This window comes from Tursiops truncatus (genome assembly GCF_011762595.2).
Source record: "Tursiops truncatus isolate mTurTru1 chromosome Y unlocalized genomic scaffold, mTurTru1.mat.Y SUPER_Y_unloc_1, whole genome shotgun sequence".
Taxonomy (NCBI): Eukaryota; Metazoa; Chordata; class Mammalia; order Artiodactyla; family Delphinidae; genus Tursiops; species Tursiops truncatus.
This window is the reverse complement of record NW_022983136.1, coordinates 523,143-543,212: the sequence shown is the minus strand read 5'-3', so window position 1 is coordinate 543,212 and position 20,070 is coordinate 523,143. Positions and strand designations below refer to the sequence as shown.

General features: G+C 42.7%; 1 protein-coding gene across 1 annotated transcript in view; it reads right to left on the bottom strand.

Annotated features, from left to right (window-relative positions):
• Positions 1–20,070, bottom strand: part of LOC117310625 (protein WWC3-like) — a 160,262-nt gene that overhangs the window by 40,148 nt on the left and 100,044 nt on the right. The window contains 2 exon segments of the mRNA XM_073799779.1: positions 2,034–2,356; positions 3,174–3,263. Of these exon segments, the coding sequence (XP_073655880.1) occupies positions 2,034–2,356; positions 3,174–3,263 (413 nt within the window).

Genomic DNA, 20,070 nt, shown 5'->3' with positions numbered 1-20,070 from the left:
GCGAAGGAGACGTCCAAGGTCACTTACAGTGAACGTTTCTGTCGAGCCGCATGAGAAAAGAGATAAAAAAAAAAAAGCACAAAGTGAAAAAACTGTAGAATTTAAGACAACAATTTTAAACAGGGTATGAATGTAATAAAAACATCAATAAACAGATGAACAAAGTCAAAATATTTATGGACTTATATTAGCAAACACCAGTGCGAAATGAAAACAGGAACAGATTTTAGAATCGTGACACATTTGACTTTTAAAGTGTGGGGAATATAAAACTGTAGTAAACATGTAAAAACGGATAAAGATGACAGTTTATTTCCCCACTCCCTTGCCCCACCTTCTGTCCCCTCAGACTGACTTAAAACACAATGGGAAATTCTGAATTTTATGTTACTAAAATTTTTCTCACTAAAGCTTGCTTGAGTCAAACTTAGACTGTACTGTTCTTAGTCAGACTGGAGAGTGGAGGGAACTACATGACCTCGGGCGTCATAAATGAGGGGTGGGGTTATTATAACGAGTACTGAGATCCTCACCAACTTTATGAAGCTGCAATGACTCTAGGCTCAGGCATTCCCACAAGCATCAAGGGAGGCAAGGAGTCACCCTGTGTCCATGCCTGAAGCTGCTCACCCAGCCCTGCGCAAGCACCTGTCAGGATCCATTCACTGAGTCAAGTACCTCTAGTTTGTAAGGGCCCAATTCCACTCATATGTGAACGCACTACCAGGTGGCAGTATCTGACCGTACCGATAGCAAAGACCTCCCAGTCTAAGAAGCTTGAAGAACTATAACATCCACCACCAAGTAGTGGATGAAAAATAAGGAAATCAAGTCAGCTCTTCTCCTTCCCACCCAGTCTCTCCCGTGGACCGAAAGGGGTCCTTAAATCTTTTGCTGACTTTGTGTATAACTGGATTGATACTTCTATATTTCGGACGGTTTGCATAGCGAAAAGAAAAGTTTGCACAGGGAAAAGAAGAGTAAAGGCTAGACAATAAGTGAAAATGGAAAAGTTTTAAGGAAAGTTTGCAAAGGGAAAAGAAAAGAGTAAAGTTAGACAATGAGTGCAAATGGACAAGAGTATATGTGTATAAAAAAGAACAAAGTAAATGCAGCTTACATATGCATACGAACTATGGAAATAATTTATATTGGGATGTTGAAATAATGTATAAGCAGCATTTGCAAACAAAAAAGACAGGAAAACAATGGAGGTGCCAATTAGCCAAGGGACTGATTCAGAACATAGCTGGTCTGTCATTAGATATGTAAATGCTAAGAGAACTTTCTCTTCACTAAGAGAAACTAGTACTATGTATATAACCCATGGGTAACAAAATGGTGTATTTGTTGAAGAGCAATGAAGCCGAGAGTCAACCAGGTCTAAGGGTGTGCCCAAGGATATGCAGTTAGAGTTGAGTAGGCAAGGATTTGAAGAATACCAGAGAAAGTAATTTGGTAGAAATGACTAATGCTTACTGGGACAACTTCTGAAATCATGCAAAATACTGTCATTTCCTGTTTGACAGAATTAAGTCTTTGAAAATTCTGGGAACAAATGATGAAGAGATGAAGTCACAAGGCCAACGTCAGTAGAGATTTCTGCCGGGCCACAGCCAGACAGCAGTCCCAAGGCTGGTCTGAGGCGGGCACACACAGAACATTGCATGTGGGCACACGCCCCGGAGACTTCATTAAGGCCCGAGTACTTCTTTAGCAGCCTCCGAATGAGGAGGAACTGTCTCATTTTTGACAAATAAGTATATTCTGAAAACAAGCCAAATGCCTGGGAAAGACTACTTTGCCAGTTTCCATGACATTTCAAGCACCCAGGGCAAAAGCACGCAGAACGAGCGAGCTAGCGAGCGGGCGGGTGTGGGGGCCTCCTCTTGCCCTGGAGGGTCCTAAGCTGAGGGCTCACTAGGCCACAGCAGAGCCAGCTGGCTTCTATGCGGATGCACGCAGCTTCCTCCCTGAACTCGAGACCTTTCCTCCCCCGCCCCGGGGCACCCACCGGACCCATCAGTACGTACTTGCAGCCGTGGGAGCGGCAGCCGCTTGGGGTCCTCGCTCGCGAGGTCCTTCCCTGTCCCTGGGGCACCCGTGAAGCGGCAGGGACACCGCGCCAGGCGGGTCTTCTTCCCCCATGGTGGAGGCCTGAGCGCACAGCCTGTCCAGGGTGCCCATGCCCGCCACTTCGAAGGCGTCCAGGAGCTGGCCACCCTCGGCGTCGGGCTTCTCGTACTGAGGGAGGCCATAGATGTCAGTGAAGCTGACGGAGCTCAGGAAGCCCCAGCTGGAGGCCAGGGAGCCGCGGCTGCTCCCCAAGGAGATGGTCAGGGTGCTGGCGGACAGGCTGAAACGAGAAGAGCAGCCTGGAGCCCGCGACTGGAGCCTGCCCGTCCCCACCGGGAGCCGCGCCTCCGGTCTGCTCCACAAGGAGCAACACTCTGCCTCGGGCCCGTTCACCCTGGCGCCTCTTCAACACCTCTGAGCATTTTAAGACACCCCCCCACCCCCGCCCCTTCGTAAATATTTCCTTTGTTTCTTTGAATGCCGGTCGAGAGCAGTAGTTAACTTCAAGGGCTCTTGCTCGAGTTCAAGTTCCAACTCACACTCAAGACTAGCTGAATGCGTTTGATTTGGTCAAGGGCTTTGCCCTTTCCCAGCCTCCCACCTTCTCACCCTGCGCTGGGATGACAGCGGTTCCTGCCTCAAGGCGCTGTGAGGGGGAGAACTGAGAAAATAATACACAGAAAGCCCTTAACACTACACTTCACGATACGGTAAGTGCTTGAAAACTGGAGCTCTTACTGAGCATCCAAATCGGATTTTAAAGATATTCATGCCTAACTAAAATGAATATCTTAAAAGTAAATAATTAAACGCGTATGTATGCGTCTATGTAGATGGATATATACAGTCCTGATGCTGTGAGTGACAAAATCCTTCGATAAATCCGACTTAAGATTCATTATTCTGAAGTCACATTTGGTTCTCCTCATATTCCTCGTGTCATATATAAGCAGCTCATCTTAAAAATACCCTGTCTTCACTTTCCTGTCCTGTGCTTACAACCACTGCAGGTTCTAAGTTCTGGGAGAGAAAACCAGGCTAAATGAATCATGAAGTTCACAGCCACTATGTTATAACATGATAATCAAGTTACCTACCTTTGTAACTGGGACTGGAGATAGGACATTAGTCAGGTGGCTTCTTCCAGTGGCATCAGGAGACAGTTTCTTTTTTCCTGAAGTATAATCCTGTAGGTACAAAAACAGTCCACTGGTGGATTTCAAAGTTGCCAAGTATATTTTCCTAACAAGAAATTAAACTATATATTCCGCCAAAACAGATTAATGACTATCAGTTCTAAAAGCACACCTATGTCACAAGTTCCAAGATAACTGTTTTTGTTTTATTTCACAAAGTACCTCTAGAATCCTGAACAGTGCAAGTGATCCACACTAGAAGTTGGATGTGTGATGGAACAGATGTATGGATAGAGAGATAAGATGGATGGATGGGAGGATGAGTGGGTGGACAGGCAGGTAAATAGACAGATGGATGGGAATCCAGCAGATGGGTTCAAAGGCAGGGCTCATAGAAAGCTACTGGATTTCCTTGGAATAAATCTGATTCCCTCATCCTAGGCAGTCTTCAAGGCAAAAAATAAATGCAATTCTTGTATCTAGAGAATAAAAGATCACAATCAAATAAAACAAAATATCAACAGTCATGGGTTGATATGGGTTGGAGGTATATATTTCTTCTTCCTTCTGCCTTCTCCTACTTCATAATTTTCTAGAATATTTTTCTCCTACTGTAGCAAGCTAACTGCCGAGACTAGAGCCCTACACATATAATAAATAATTGTTGAACTGTGGGGACTGATTAATCTTGCCTTTATAATGAAAGACTGATTTATAAATCAAAATGATTGCATTTTGATACGTGGCAGTGGAAAGAACCCATTAAACAAAGTTTTCCACCTGTTACGGAAGGCAAAATGCTCAAGGAGAGGAAACCAGAAGGAGGTGAACTTTGGCAGCAGCCAGAGTTACAAAGTTTTGACTATTACTGATAAGCAAAACTGATATACCGGGAACGAGGGGAAGATGGCGGAAGAGTAAGATGCGGAGATCACCTTCCTCCCCACAGGTACACCAGAAATACATCTAAACGTGGAACAGCTCCTACAGAACACCTACTGAACGCTGGCAGAAGACCTCAGACCTCCCAAAAGGTAAGAAAGTCCCCACGTACCTGGGTAGGGCAAAATAAAAAAGAATAAACACAGACAAAAGGATAGGGACGGGACCTGCACCAGTGGGAGGGAGCTGTGAAGGAGGAAAGGTTTCCAACACACTAGGAAGCCCCTTCGAGGGCAGAGACTGCGGGGGTCAGAGGGTGAAAGCTTCGGAGAAGTGGAGGACAGCGCAGCAACAGGGCTGCGGAGGGCAAAGTGGGGAGATTCCCGCACAGAGGATTGGTGCCGAACGGCACTCACCAGCCCGAGAGGCTGGTCAGCTCACCCGCCGGGGTGGGCGGGGCTGCAAGCTGAGGCACAGGGAGCACAGGGAGAGGACTGTGGTTGGCGGCGTGAACACAGCCTGCAGGGGATTAGTGCACCACGGCTAGCCGGGAGGGAGTCCGGAAAGTCTGGACCTGCCGAAGAGGCAAGAGACTTTTTCTTCCCTCTTTGTTTCCTGGTGTGCAAGGAGAGGGGAATAAGAGCACTGCTTAAAGGAGGTCCAGAGATGGGTGCGAGCCATGGCTAAAAGCGCGGACCCCAGAGACAGGCATGAGACGCTAAGGCTGCTGCTGCCGCCACCAACAAGCCTGTGTGCGAGCACAGGTCACTATCCACACCCCTCTTCCGCGGAGCCTGTGCAGCCCGCCACTGCCAGTGTCCCGGGATCCAGGGACAACTCACCCAGGAGAACGCATGGCGAGCCTCAGGCTGGTGCAACGTCCCGCCGGCCTCTGCCGCCGCAGGCTCGCCCCGCACTCCGTACCCCTCTCTCACCACCCCCCTGAGTGAGCCAAATTCTCCGAAGCACCTGCTCCACTAACCCCGTCCTCTCTGAGCAAAGAACAGATGCCCTCAGGCGACCTACACGCTGAGGCGGGGCCAAATCCAAAGCTGAGCCCCAGGAGCTGTGAGAAGAAAGAAGAGAAAGGGAAATCTCTCCCAGCAGCCTCAGGAGCAGCGGATTAAAGCTCCACAATCAACTCGATGTACCTGCATCTGTGGAATACCTGAGTAGACAATGAATCAGCCCAAATTGAAAAGGTGGAATTTGACAGCAAGATTTATGATTTTTTTCCCCTTTTCCTCTTGTTGTGACTGTGTATGTGTATGCTTCTGTATGAGATTTTCTCTGCATAGCTTTGTTTCCACCATCTGTCCTAGGGTTCTATCTGTCGGTTTTTATTTTGTTTTGCTTTTTCTTTTTTAAACAAAATTTTTTTCAATAATTATTTACTTTTATAACTTTATTTTATTTCATCTTACTTTATTTTACTTTATCTTCTCTTTCTTCCGTCCTTTCTGTCTTTCTTACTTTCCTTCTCTTTCTTTCTTTCTTTCTACTTTTTCTCCCTTTTATTACAAGCCATGATGAAAGGCTCTTGGTGCTCCAGACAGGTGTCAGTGCTGTGGCTTGGAGGTGGGAGAGCCAACTTCAGGACACTGGTCCACAAAAGACCTCCCAGCTTCATATAATATCAAACGGCAAATAATTCCCAGAGATCTCCATCTCAATGCCAAGACCCAGCTCAACTCAACGACTAGAAAACTACAGTGCTGGACACCCTATGACAAACAACTAGAAAGACAGGAACACAACCCCACCCATTAGCAGAGAGGATGCCTAAAATCATAGTAAGTCCACAGGCACCCCAAAACACACCACCAGACATGGACTTGCCCACCAGAGAGACAAGATCCAGCCTCATCCACCAGAACACAGGCACTAGTCCCCTACACCAGGAAGCCTACACAACACACTGAACGAACTTTAGTCACTGGAGACAGACACCAAAAACAATGGGAACTACGAACCTGCAGCCTGCAAAAAGAAGACCCCAAACACAGTAAGATAAGCAAAATGAGAAGACAGAAAAACACACAGTAGATGAAGGAGCAAGGTAAAAACCCACCAGACCTAACAAATGAAGAGGAAATAGGAGGTCTACCTGAAAAAAGAATTCAGAATAATGATAATAAAGATGATACAAAATCTTGGAAATAGAATAGAGAAAATGCAAGAAACATTTAAAAGGACCTAGAAGAACTTAAGAAACAAGCAACGATGAACAACACAATAAATGAAATTAAAAATACTCTAGATGGGATCAATAGCAGAATTACTGAGGCAGAAGAACGGATAACTGACCTGGAAGATAAAATAGTGGAAATAACTACTGCAGAGCAGAATAAAGAAAAAAGAATGACAAGAACTCAGGACAGTCTCAGAGACCTCTGGGACAACATTAAACGCACCAATATTCGAATTATAGGGGCTCCAGAAGAAGAAGAGAAAAAGAAAGGGACTGACAAAATATTTGAAGATTTTATACTTGAAAACTTCGCCAATATGGGAAAGGAAATAGTTAATCAACTTGAGGAAGGACAGAGAGTCCCATACAGGATAAATCCAAGGAGAAATACGCCAAGACAAATACTAATCAAACTGTCAAAAATTAAACACAAAGAAAACATATTAAAAGCAGCAAGGGAAAAACAACAAATAACACACAAGGGAATCCCCATAAGATTAACAGCTGATCTTACAGCAGAAACTCTGCAAGCCAGAAGGAACTGGCAGGACATATTTAAAGTGATGGAGGAGATAAACCTGCAACCAAGATTACTCTACCCAGCAAGGATCTCATTCAGATTTGATGGAGAAATTAAAACCTTCACAGACAAGCAAAAGCTGAGAGACTTCAGCACCACCAAACCAGCTTTACAACAAATGCTAAAGGAACGTCTCTAGGCAAGTAACACAAGAGAAGGAAAAGACCTACAATAATGAACCCAAAACAATTAAGAAAATGGGAATAGGAACATACATATCGATAATTACCTTAAATGTAAAGGGACTAAATGCTCCCATCAAAAGACACAGACTGGCTGAATGGATACAAAAACCAGACCCATATGTATGCTGTCTACAAGAGACCCACTTCAGACCTAGAGACACATACAGACTGAAAGTAAGGGGATGCAAAAATATATTCCATGCAAATGCAAACCAAAAGAAAGCTGGAGTAGCAATTCTTATATCAGACAAAATAGACTTTAAAGTAAAGACTGTTAGAAGAGACAAAGAAGGACACTACATAATGATCAAGGGATTGATCCAAGAAGAAGATATAACAATTGTAAATATTTATGCACCCAACATAGAAGCACCTCAAAACATAAGTCAAATACTAACAGCTATAAAAGGGAAAATCGACAGTAACACATTCATAGTAGGGGACTTTAACAACCCACTTTCACCAATGGACAGATCATCCAAAATGAAAATAAAAAGGGAAACACAAGCTTTAAATGATACATTAAACAAGATGGACTTAATTGATATGTATAGGACATTCCATCCAAAAACAACAGAATACACATTTTTCTCAAGTGCTCATGGAACATTTTCCAGGATAGATCATATCTTGGGTCACAAATCAAGCATTGGTAAATTTAAGAAAATTGAAATTATATCAAGTATCTTTTCTGACCAAACGTTATGAGACTAGATATCAATTACAGGAAAAGATCTGTAAAATAATACAAACACATGGAGGCTAAACAATACACTACTTAATAATAAAGTGATCACTGAAGAAATCAAAGAGGAAATCCAAAAACACCTAGAAACAAACGACAATGGAGACATGATGAACCACAACCTGTGGGATGCAGCGAAAGCAGTTTTAAGAGGGAAGTTTATAGCAATACAAGCCCACCTTAAGAAGCAAGAAACATCTCAAATAAACAACCTAACCTTGCACCTAAAGCAATTAGAGAAAGAAGAACAAAAAAACCCCAAAGTTAGCAGAAGGAAAGAAATTATAAAAATAAGATCAGAAATAAATGAAAAAGAAATGAAGGAAATGACAGCAAAGATCAATAAAACTAAAAGCTGGTTCTTTGAGAAGATAAACCAAATTGACAAACCATTAGCCAGACTCATAAAGAAAAAAGGGAGAAGACTCAAATCAATAGAATTAGAAATGAGAAAGGAGAAGTAACAACTGACACTGCAGAAATACAAAAGATCATGAGAGATTACTACAAGCAACTCTATGCCAATAAAATGGACAACCTGGAAGAAATGGACAAATTCTTAGAAATGCACAACCTGCCAAGACTAAATCAGGAAGAAATAGAAAATATGAACAGACAAATCACAAGCACAGAAATTGAAACTGTGATTAAGAATCTTACAACAAACAAAAGCCCAGGACCAGATGGCTTCACAGGCGACTTCTATCAAGCATTTAGAGAAGAGCTAACAGCTATCCTTCTCAAACTCTTCCAAAATATAGCAGAGGGAGGAACACTTCCAAACTCATTCTATGAGGCCACCCTCTTCTTGATACCAAAACCAGACAAGGATGTCGCAAAGAAAGAAAACTACAGGCCAATATCACTGATGAACATAGATGCAAAAATCCTCAACAAAATACTAGCAAACAGAATCCAACAGCACATTAAAAGTATCATACAGGCTTGCCTGGGTGGCGCAGCGGTTGAGAGTCCGCCTGCCGATGCAGGGGACAGGAGTTCGTGCCACATGCCACAGAGCGGCTGGGCCCGTGAGCCATGGCCGCTAAGCCTGTGCTCCGCACGGTACAGGCCACAAAACTGAGAAGCCTGCGTACAACAACAACAAAAGAAGGATCATACACCATAATCAAGTGGCGTTTTTTCCAAGAATGCAAGGATTCTTCAATATACGCAAATCAATCAACGTGATACACCATATTAACAAATTGAAGTAGAATAACCATATGATCATCTCATTGGATGCAGAGAAAGCTTTCAACAAAATTCAACACCCATTTATGATAAAAACCCTGCAGAAAGTAGGCATAGAGGGAACTTTCCTCAACATAATAAAGGCCATATATGACAAACCCCCAGCCAACATCGTCCTAAATGGTGAAAAACTGAAAGCATTTCCATTAAGATCAGGAAAAACACAAGGTTGCCCACTCTCACCACTCTTTTTCAACATAGTTTTGGAAGTTTTAGCCACAGCAATCACAGAGAAAAGGAAATAAAAGGATTCAAAATCGGAAAAGAAGAAGTAAAGCTGTCACTGTTTGCAGAGGACATGATATTATACATGGAGAAACCTAAAAATGCTACCAGAAAACTACTAGAGCTAATCTATGAATTTGGTAAAGTAGCAGGATACAAAGTTAATGCACAGAAATCTCTGGCATTCCTATACAATAATGATGAAAAATCTGAAAGTGAAATTAAGAAAACACTCCCATTTACCACTGTAACAAAAGAATAAAATATCTAGGAATAAACCTGCCTAAGGAGACAAAAGACCTGTATGCAGAAAATTATAAGACACTGATGAAAGAAATTAAAGATGATACTACTAGATGGAGAGATATACCATGTTCTTGGATTGGAAAAATCAACATTGTGAAAATGACTCTACTACCCAAAGCAAACTACAGATTCAATGCAATCCCTATCAAACTACCACTGGCATTTTTCACAAAACTAGAACAAAAAATTTCACAATTTGTATGGAAACACAAGAGACCCCGAATATCCAAAGCAATCTTTTTTTTTTTTTTTACATCTTTATCGGGGTATAACTGTTTTACAATGGTGTGTTAGTTTCTGCTTTATAACAAAGTGAATCAGTTATACATATACATATATATGTTACCGTATCTCTTCCCTCTTGCATCTCCATCCCTCCCACCCTCCCTATCCCACCCTCCAGGCAGTCACAAAGCACCGAGCTGATCTCCCTGTGCTGTGCGGCTGCTTCCCACTAGCTATCTATCTTATGTTTGGTAGTGTATATATGTCCATGTCTCTCTCTTGCTTTGTCACAGCTCACACTTCCCCCTTCCCCGTATCCTCAAGTCCATTCTCTAGTATGTCTGTGTCTTTATTCCTGTCTCACCCCTAGGTTCTTCATGACATTTTTGTTTTCTTAAATTCCATATATATGTGTTAGCATACAGTATTTGTCTTTCTCTTTCTGACTTACTTCACTCTGTATGACAGACTCTAGGTCTATCCACCTCATTACCAATAGCTCAATTTCGTTTCTTTTTATGGCTGAGTAATATTCCATTGTATATATGTGCCACATCTTCTTTATCCATTCATCAAATGATGGACACTTAGGTTCTTTCCATCTCCGGTCTATTGTAAATAGAGGTGCAATGAACATTTTGGTACATGACTCTTTTTGAATTACGGTTTTCTCAGGGTATATGCCCAGTAGTGGGATTGCTGCGTCATATGGTAGTTCTATTTGTAGTTTTTTAAGGAACCTCCATACTGTTCTCCATAGAGGCTGTACCACTTCACATTCCCCCCAGCACTACAAGAGTGTTCCCTTTTCTCCAAAACCTGTCCAACATTTATTGTTTCTAAATGTTTTGATGATGGCCATTCTGACTGGTGTGAGATGATATCTCATGGTAGTATTGATTTGCATTTCTCTAATGATTAACGAAGGTGAGCATTCTTTCATGTGTTTGTTGACAGTCTGTATATCTTCTTTGGAGAAATGTCTATTTAGGTCTTCTGCCCATTTTTGGATTGGGTTGTTTGTTTTTTTGTTATTGAGCTGCAGGGCTGCTTGTAAATTTTGGAGATTAATCCTTTCTCATTTCCTTCATTTGCAAATATTTTCTCCATTCTTAGGGTTGTCTTTTGGTCTTGTTTATGGTTTCCTTAATTGTGCAAAAGCTTTGAAGTTTCATTAGGTCCCATTTGTTTATTTTTTTTTAATTTCCATTTCTCTACGAGGTGGGGCAAGAAGGGTCTTGCTGTGATTGATGTCACAGAGCGTTCTGCCTATGTTGTCCTCTAAGAGTTTGATAGTTTCTAGCCTTACCTTTAGGTCTTTCATCCATTTTGAGCTTATTTTTGTGTATGGTGTTAGGGAGTGATCTAATCTTATAGTTTTACATGTACCTGTCCAGTTTTCCCAGCACCACTTATTGAAGTGACTTTCCTTTTTCCACTGAACACTCCTGCCTACTTTATCAAAGATAAGGTAACCATATGTGTATGGATTTATGTCTGGGATTTCTATCCTGTTCCATTGATCTATCTTTCTGTTTTTATGCCAGTACCATACTGTCTTGATTACTATAGCTTTGTAGCATAGTCTGAAATCAGGGAGCCTGAGTTCTCCAGCTCCGTTTTTTGTTCTCAAGGTTGCTTTGAGTATCGGGGTCTTTTGTGTTTCCATACAAATTGTGAAATGGTTTGGTGATGCTGAACTCTCTCAGCTTTTGCTTGTCTGTAAAGGTTTTAATTTAACCATCAAAGCTGAATGAGATCCTTCCTGGGTAGAGTAATCTTGGGTGTAGGATTTTCTCCTTCATCACTTTAAATACGTCTTGCCACTCCCTTCTGACTTGCAGAGTTTCTGCGGAAAGATCAGCTGTTAACCTTATGGGGATTCTGTTGTGTGTTATTTGTTGTTTTTCCCTTGCTGCTTTTAATATGTTTTCTTTGTATTTAATTTTTGACAGTTTGACTGATATGTGTCTTGGCATATTTCTACTTGGATTTATCCTGTATGGGACTCCTTGTGCTTCCTGGACTTGATTAACTATTTCCTTTCCCATATTAGGGAAGTTTTCAAGTATCATCTCTTCAAATATTTTCTCAGTCCCTTTCTTTCTCTCTTTTTCTTCTGGAACACCTATAATTCGTATGTTGGTGTGTTTAATGTTTTCCCAGAGGTCTCTGAGACTGTCCTCAGTTTTATTCATTCTTCTTTATTCTGCTCTGCAGTAGTTATTTCAACTATTTTATCTTCCAGTTCATTTATCCTTTCTTCTGCCTCAGTTATTCTGCTAATGATCCTATCTAGAGTATTTTTAATTTCATTTATTGTGTTGTTCATTGTTGTTTGTTTCATCTTTAGTTCTTCTAGGTCCTTTTAAATGTTTCTTGCATTTTGTCTATTCTATTTCCAAGATTTTGGATCATCTTTACTATCATTATTCTGAATTCTTTTTCAGGTAGACTGCCTATTTCCTCTTCATTTGTTAGGTTTGGTGGGTTTTTATCTTGCTCCTTCTTCTGCTGTGTCTTTCTGTCTTTCCATTTTGCTTATCTGTGTTTGGGGTCTCCCTTTTGCAGGCTGCAGGTTCATAGTTCCCATTGTTTTTGGTGTCTGTCCCCAGTGGCTAAGGTTGGTTCAGTGGGTTGTGTAGGCTTCCTGGTGGAGGGGACTAGTGCCTGTGCTCTGGTGGATGAGGCTGGATCTTGTCTTTCTGGTGTGCAGGTCCACGTCTCGTGGTTTGTTTTGGGGTGTCTGTGGACTTATTATGATTTTAGGCAGCCTCTCTGTTAATGGGTGGCTTTGTGTTCCTTTTTATCTAGTTTTTTGGCATAGGGTGTCCAGCACTGTAGCTTGCTGGTTGTTGAGTGAAGCTGGGTGCTGGCATTGAGATGGAGATCTCTGGGAGGTTTTCGCCATGTGATATTATGTGGAGCTGGGAGGTCTCTTGTTGACCAGGGCCCTGAAGTTGGCTCTCCCACCTCAGAGGCACAGCACTGACTCCTGGCTGCAGCACCAAGAGCCTTTCATCCACACAGCTCAGAATAAATGGGAAAAAAGTAGAGAGAAAGAATTAGTAGAAGTAGGAAGAAAGAAAGAAAGAAACAAACAAAGGAAGGAAGGAAGAAAGAAAGGAAAGAAGGAAGGAAGGAAGGAGGAAGAAAGAAGGAAAGAAGGAAAGAAAGGAGGGAGGGAGGGAGGAAAGAAGGAACGAAGGAAGGAGGGAAGGAAGGAAAAAAGAAAGAAAGAAAGAAGATAAAGAAAAATAAACTAAAGTAAAATATAATAGAGTTATTAAATTAAAAAAATAATTATCAAGAAAAAATTTGTTTAAAAACAAAACATAAACAACAAAACAGAAACAAAAAACCAAATGGACAGAACCCTAGGACAAGTGGTGGAAGCAAAGCTATACAGACAAAATCTGATAGAGATGCATACATGTACACACTCACAAAAAGAGAAAAAGGGGAAAACATCATAAATCTTTCTCTCAAAGTCCACCTCCTCAATATGGGATGATTCGTTGTCTAAAGGTGGGAAGGAAGGATAGAAAGAATGCAAGAAAGATAAAGTAAAATAAAGTTATTAAAATAAAAAATAATTATTAAGAAAAAATTATTTTAAAAAAACGGACGGATAGAACCCTAGGACAAATGATGGAAGCAAAGCTATACAGACAAAATCTCACACAGAAGCATACACATACACACTCACAAGAAGAGGAAAAGGGAAAAAATCATAAATCTTCATCTCAAAGTCCAACTCCTCAATTTGGAATGATTCGTTGTGTATTCATGTATTCCACAGATGCAGGTACATCAAGTTGATTGTGGAGCTTTAATCCGCTGCTCCTGGGGCTGCTGGGAGGGATTTCCCCTTCTCTTCTTTGTTCTCACAGCTCCCAGGGGCTCAGATTTGGATTTGGCCCTGCCTCTGCGTGTAGGTCACCGGAGGGCGTCTGTTTTTCCCTCAGACAGGACGGGGTTAAAGGAGCCGCTGATTTGGGGGCTCTGGCTCACTCAGGCTGGGGGGAGGGAGGGGCACAGAGTGTGGGGTGAGCCTGCAGCGGCAGAGGCCAGCGTGACGTTGCAGCAGCCTGAGGCTTGCCGTGCGTTCTCCCGGGGAAATTCTCCCTGGATCCCGGGAACTCGCAGTGGCGGGCTGCACAGGCTCCCCAGAAGGGAGGTGTGGGTAGTGACCTGTGCTTGCACACAGGATGTTGGTGGCGGCAGCAGCAGCCTTAGCTTCTTCTACCCATCTGGAGTCCGTGCTTTTAGCCACGGCTCACGCCCGTCTCCTTTAAGCAGCGCTCTTAATCCCCTCTCCTCCCACACCAGGAAACAAAGAGGAAAGAAAAAGTCTTTTCCAGACCTTTTCCTTGACTCCCTCCCAGGTAGCTGTGGTGCACTAACCCCTTCAGGCTGTGTTCACGCTGCCAACCACAGTCCTCTCCCTGCGGACGGAAGCCTGAGCCTCAGCTCACAGCCCCGCCCACCCCAGCGGGTGAGCAGACAAGCCTCTCGGGCTGGTGAGTGCCACTCAGCACTGATCCTCTATGTGGGAATCTCCCCGCTTTGCCCTCCGCACCCCTGTGGCTGCGCTCTCTTCCGCGGCTTCGAAGCTCCCCCGCTCTGCCACCCCCAGTCTTCGCCCACAAAGGGGCTTCCTAGTGTGTGGAAACCTTTCCTCTTTCACAGCTCTCTCCCACTGGTGCAGGTCCCGTCCCTATTCTTTTGTCTCTGTTTTTTCTTTTTTGTTTTGCCCTACCCAGGTACGTGGGGAGTTTCTTGCCTTTTGGGAGGTCTGAGGTCTTCTGCGAGCGTTCAGTAGGTGTTCTGTAGGAGTTGCTCCACGTGTAGATGTATTTCTGGCGTATCTGTCGGGAGGAAGGTGATCTCCGCGTCTTACTCTTCCATCATCTTCCCCTCGTACCCCAAAGCAATCTTGAGAACGAAAAACGGAGCTGGAGGAATCAGGCTCCCTGACTTCAGACTATACTACAAAGCTACAGTAATCAAGACAGTATGGTACTGGCACAAAAACAGAAAGATAGATCAATGGAACATGATAGAAAGCCCAGAGATAAACCCACGCAAATATGGTCACCTTATCTTTGATAAAGGAGGCAGGAATGTTCAGTGGAGAAAGGACAGCCTCTTCAATAAGTGGTGCTGGGAAAACTGCACAGGTACATGTAAAAGCATGAGATTAGAACACTCCCTCACACCATACACAAAAATAAGCTCAAAATTGATTAAAGACGTAAATGTAAGGCCAGAAACTATCAAACTCTTAGAGGAAAACATAGGCAGAACACTCTATGACATAAATCACAGCAAGATCCTTTCTGACCCACCTCCTAGAGAAATGGAAATAAAAACAAAAATAAACAAATGGGACCTAATGAAACTTCAAAGTTTTGCACAGCAAAGGAAACCATTAACAAGACCGAAAGACAACCCTCAGAATGGGAGAAAATATTTGCAAATGAAGCAACTGACAAAGGATTAATCTCCAAAATTTACAAGCAGCTCATGCAGCTCAATAACAAAAAAACAAACAACCCAATCCAAAAATGGGCAGAACACCTAAATAGACATTTCTCCAAAGAAGATATACAGACTGCCAACAAACACATGAAAGAATGCTCAACATCATTAATCATTAGAGAAATGCAAATCAAAACTACAATGAGATATCATCTCACACCAGTCAGAATGGCCATCATCAAAAAATCTAGAAACAATAAATGTTGGAGAGGGTGTGGAGAAAAGGGAACACTCTTGCACTGCTGGTGGGAATATGAATTGGTTCAGCCACTATGGAGAACAGTATGGAGGTTCCTTGAAAAAGTACAAATAGAACTACCACATGACCCAGCAATACCCTTCTGGGCATATACCCCGAGAAAACCAAAATTCAAAAAGAGTCATGTACCAAAATGTTCACTCTAGCTCTATTTACAATAGCCCAGAAATGGAAAGAACCTAAGTGTCCATCATTTGATGAATGGATAAAGAAGATGTGGCACATATATATAATGCAATATTACTCAGCCATAAAAAGAAACGAAATTGAGCTATTTGTAATGAGGTTGATGGACCTAGAGTCTGTCATACAGAGTGAAGTAAGTCAGAAAGAGAAAGACAAATACTGTATGCTAACACATATATATGGAATTTAAGAAAACAAAAATGTCATGGAGAACCTAGGGGTAAGACAGGAATAAAGACACAGACATACTAGAGAGTGGACTTGAGGATATCGGGAGAAGGCAGGGTGAGCTGTGACAAAGCGAGAGAGAGGCATGGACATATATACACTACCACATGTAAGGTAGATAGCTAGTGGGGAGCAGCCGCATGGCACAGGGAGATCAGGTCGGTGCTTTGTGACCACCTAGAGGGGTGGGATAGGGAGTGTGGGAGGGAGGGAGACGCAAAAGGGAAGAGATATGGGAACATATGTATGTGTATAACTGATTCACTTTGTTATAGAGCAGAAACTAACACACCATTATAAAACAATTATACTCTGATAAAGATGTAAAAAAAAAAGAGGTTCCCACTTGAAGGAAAAAAAGAACCTCTGATATATTACTATTTACAAAATGGAAGACAAGCTACTCAGAATTAATTTAAAGCCTGAATGATAAACATAAACTCTATCATACCTTTGTTTCTCTTAGATGGAAACAGAACTTCAAAATGTTTCCATGTAAAGCTCTTGTTTCATAGGAAAGACACATCATTCCTTTATAATCTAGCGTGCAGGAATCACAGTACTTTCTGACTAATCAAATACCTTCTTAGCAAGAGCAAATTACCAAATTTAAATCTGATTTGTAAACGAGTGGTTTTCCAGGTGTCATCCAAGGATCAACGGGGATCCCAGACACCCTTTTAGGCTGTCTAGTAAGGCTCCATTTCTCAATGACACATCCATATGCAGTCAGATTTTCTTCATATACCTAATCAAACTGACACCTCACAACACCTTGTCAAGCAGCTTTCTTTCACTAAGTAAACTACTTGACAAAAAATGTAAAACCATACCACTCTTCTACACAATTATTAAAAAATACTTTTTATAAAATAAATTTTTCATGTTAAACTATGATGGGCGTTATTATCACATAATAGATGATAAATATTTTTAAACTTCTCCATTCTGATTACTCATACATTAAATATAATCAGATAAAATCCACATAAACAAAAGTGCTTGAGGATCCTTAGACTTTTTTTTTTTAAACATCTCTATTGGAGCTTAACTGCTCCACAATGGTGTGTCAGCCTCCACTGTACAACAAAGTGAATCAGCTACACACACACACACAAACACACACACACAAACAGACACACACATCCCCAAATCTCCTCCCTCTTGCGTCTCCCTCCCACCCTCCCTATCCCACCCCTCTAGGTGGTCACAAAGCACTGAGCTGATCTCCCTGTGCTACGCAGCTGCTTCCCACTAGCTATCTATTTTACGTTTGGTAGTGTATATATGTCCATGCTGCTCTCTCACTTCGTCCCAGCTTACCCTTCCCCCACCCCATGTCCTTAAGTCCATTCTCTACAACTGCATCTTTATTCCTGTCCTGCCCCTAGGTTCTTCACAACCTTTTTTTTTTTGTTTAATTCCATATATATGTGTTACCATATGGTATTTGTTTTTCTCTTTCTGACTTCACTCTGTATGACAGACTCTAGGTCCATCCACCTCACTACAAATAACTCAATTTTGTTCCTTTTTATGGCTGAGTAATATTCCATTGTATATATGTGCCACATCTTCTTTATCCATTCACCTGTCAATGGACACTATTGTAAACAGAGCTGCAATGAACATTGTGGTACATGACTCTTGTTTTTGAACTATGGTTTTCTCAGGGTATATGCCCAGTAGTGCGATTGTTGGGTCATATGGTTGTTCTATTTTTAGTTTTTTTAAGGAACCTCCACATAGACATTTTAATAGTGTAAAAATGTTCTAGAACCAAAAACATCAAAAATGCTACAGTAAATTCTTCTAACTATAGGCTTTTAAAGTATCCATTTCCCTATAACATTTTAATATTTAGGGAAAATATTTTAGTAAAGTCTTGTATAAAATAAAAATAACTTTTTAAAAGCAATTCTGAAGTTATAGTGAATGAATTCTTTATATCATAATGCAAGAGACATATTATCTAACAAAAGCAGCACAGTATGATTGCCCATTTCAGGATGGCAACGTGGAAAGATCCTGAACTCACGTCCTCCCACAAACATGTTGAATCTACAGATACATATGGAACAGTTTCCTCTGGAGAAAACATAAGAACGGGTGGAGTGACCCGTTCACATCAGGCAAATGAGAGGAGAACACACTCAAGTAGGTAGGAAAGGCTGAGACACAGTTTTGCCATACCCAGCATGGTGACCCACAACCAGTAGGGAAGTCAAAACCAAGAGTTTCTCCCTGAGAAGCAAAGAGTTTGAACCCCACGTTGGGCACCTCAACTTTTAAGGCCTGCACCTGAGCGATGAGCACCCAAAACATATGACTGAAGACTGGTGGGGCTGACACCCACAAGACCTGCAGCACTGTGGTGAACTGAAAGTCCTTAAAGGACCCCCACATGAGCTCATCCACCCCAGGGCCCAGGGCAGAAGCATCACTTTGAAAAGGATGAAATGAGTGAATTTGCTAATTATAAAGTGTTGGTCTGAGGGGCAGAGGGCTGGCTGTGATACTCTCTGGTGATGGAGGCTGGGGGTTCCATCCTCCTGCTTTCCCTCTGCCTTGCTAAATCTAACTTGTACCACATTTTTCCTTTCCGCTGGGTACCATCTTTCATGGTGTCCCTTTGCGTTGCTAATGCTAGTGGGTGCCCTATTGGTTTGCTTGTTTCTTTTCATTTCTTTTTTTTCTGTTTATTTCTCCCCCACTCCTTTTTCTGGTTTTTTATGCTCTGTGTTTTAGGTCACCTGTATATCTAAGAGGGGGCCTTCTACACATATCCTGTACCCCAATTTTTATGTGTGGTAATGAGGTCTTTGTGGCTGCCCCTTGATTGCCTGGCTGTGGAAGTCCAGAGTCTTGGGTGTCTGGGTCCCTCAGGACTGTAACAATTGAAAGACAGCTCTTGGCAACCTACCATTCGGAGGGCACTGCACAGACAACAGACTTAAACCCAGCCTTAGTCTTTCTGAGAAAGAGGACTGTTTGCTTGTCCAGGAGCTTTAGCTTGAGGGGAAGGCTTCTAGTGTGGCACACTTCTAAAGGTCTGTGGAGTTGCTGTCAGGGAACAGAGGCTGGAGGACAGGATCTTTGCACTCTCCCTCTGCTTTGCTTCAGGTTGCTGCTATCTTCCATAACGCACCTTATCTGGTGCCCCAGTTGTTGTGTCTGCTGCCAGGGGACACCTCTACATTGCTTGGTTCTGGGGGCCAGTGATGGTCAGTGGGTACCAGAAGACCGTATCCAGTGGAGGAAAGTTCTTAAACAGCTACCATCCCAGAGCACAGCAGGAGGCAATGGAACAGGGAGCTAGGGCTTTCTGTGAAAGAGGCTGATGAGCTTATTTTCATGGCTATGGACTGAGGGGCAGGCTTCTAAATTAAACACACATCAAAGGGCTAACTGTAAGCCTTCCAGAGACCTAGGAAAGCAGGTGTTATCTTTGAGCTCCCCCTCTTATGCTCCAGAGTGCTAGACTCTCTTGGAGCGGAGCTCTTAACACGTGTCTGGTGCCTTGCTTTCGTGGCTGCTGACCATGGAATCCCCCCCGCCCCCAATGAATGCCTGGCCTGTTGACCAGGGAGGTTTGTGTACCTGGGTTTCATACGAGTCAGAGACACAGCTGGCTACCACACCCAGGGCACTGCACAGATAGCACACTGAAAACACCCCCTCCTTCTGTGGAAGACGCCTGTTTGCTTGTCCAGGAACGTTGGTGTGAGGGTCAGTCTTTGGGTTTTGCACACATCCAGAGGCCTATGGACTCGCTCTCTAGGAAAACAGGCTGAAGGATGAGATCTTTGTACTCTCCCATTGCCTCACTACAGCTTACCATAATCTACAAGAAGGTGCTGATCCATTCTTATGGAGGCCTGAATTTTACAGCTGTCACCAAAGGGGCACCCGCAGATGGCCTGGTCTGGTGGCCAGCAGAGCTTAGCTTGCAGTTGTACAGGACTGTACATATTTGCATTCTTTAAAAACTGCTGCCTTTCAGGGTCAGGCTTCCAATCAGCCTGAACCTAGGTTGTGCTGAAGTCTC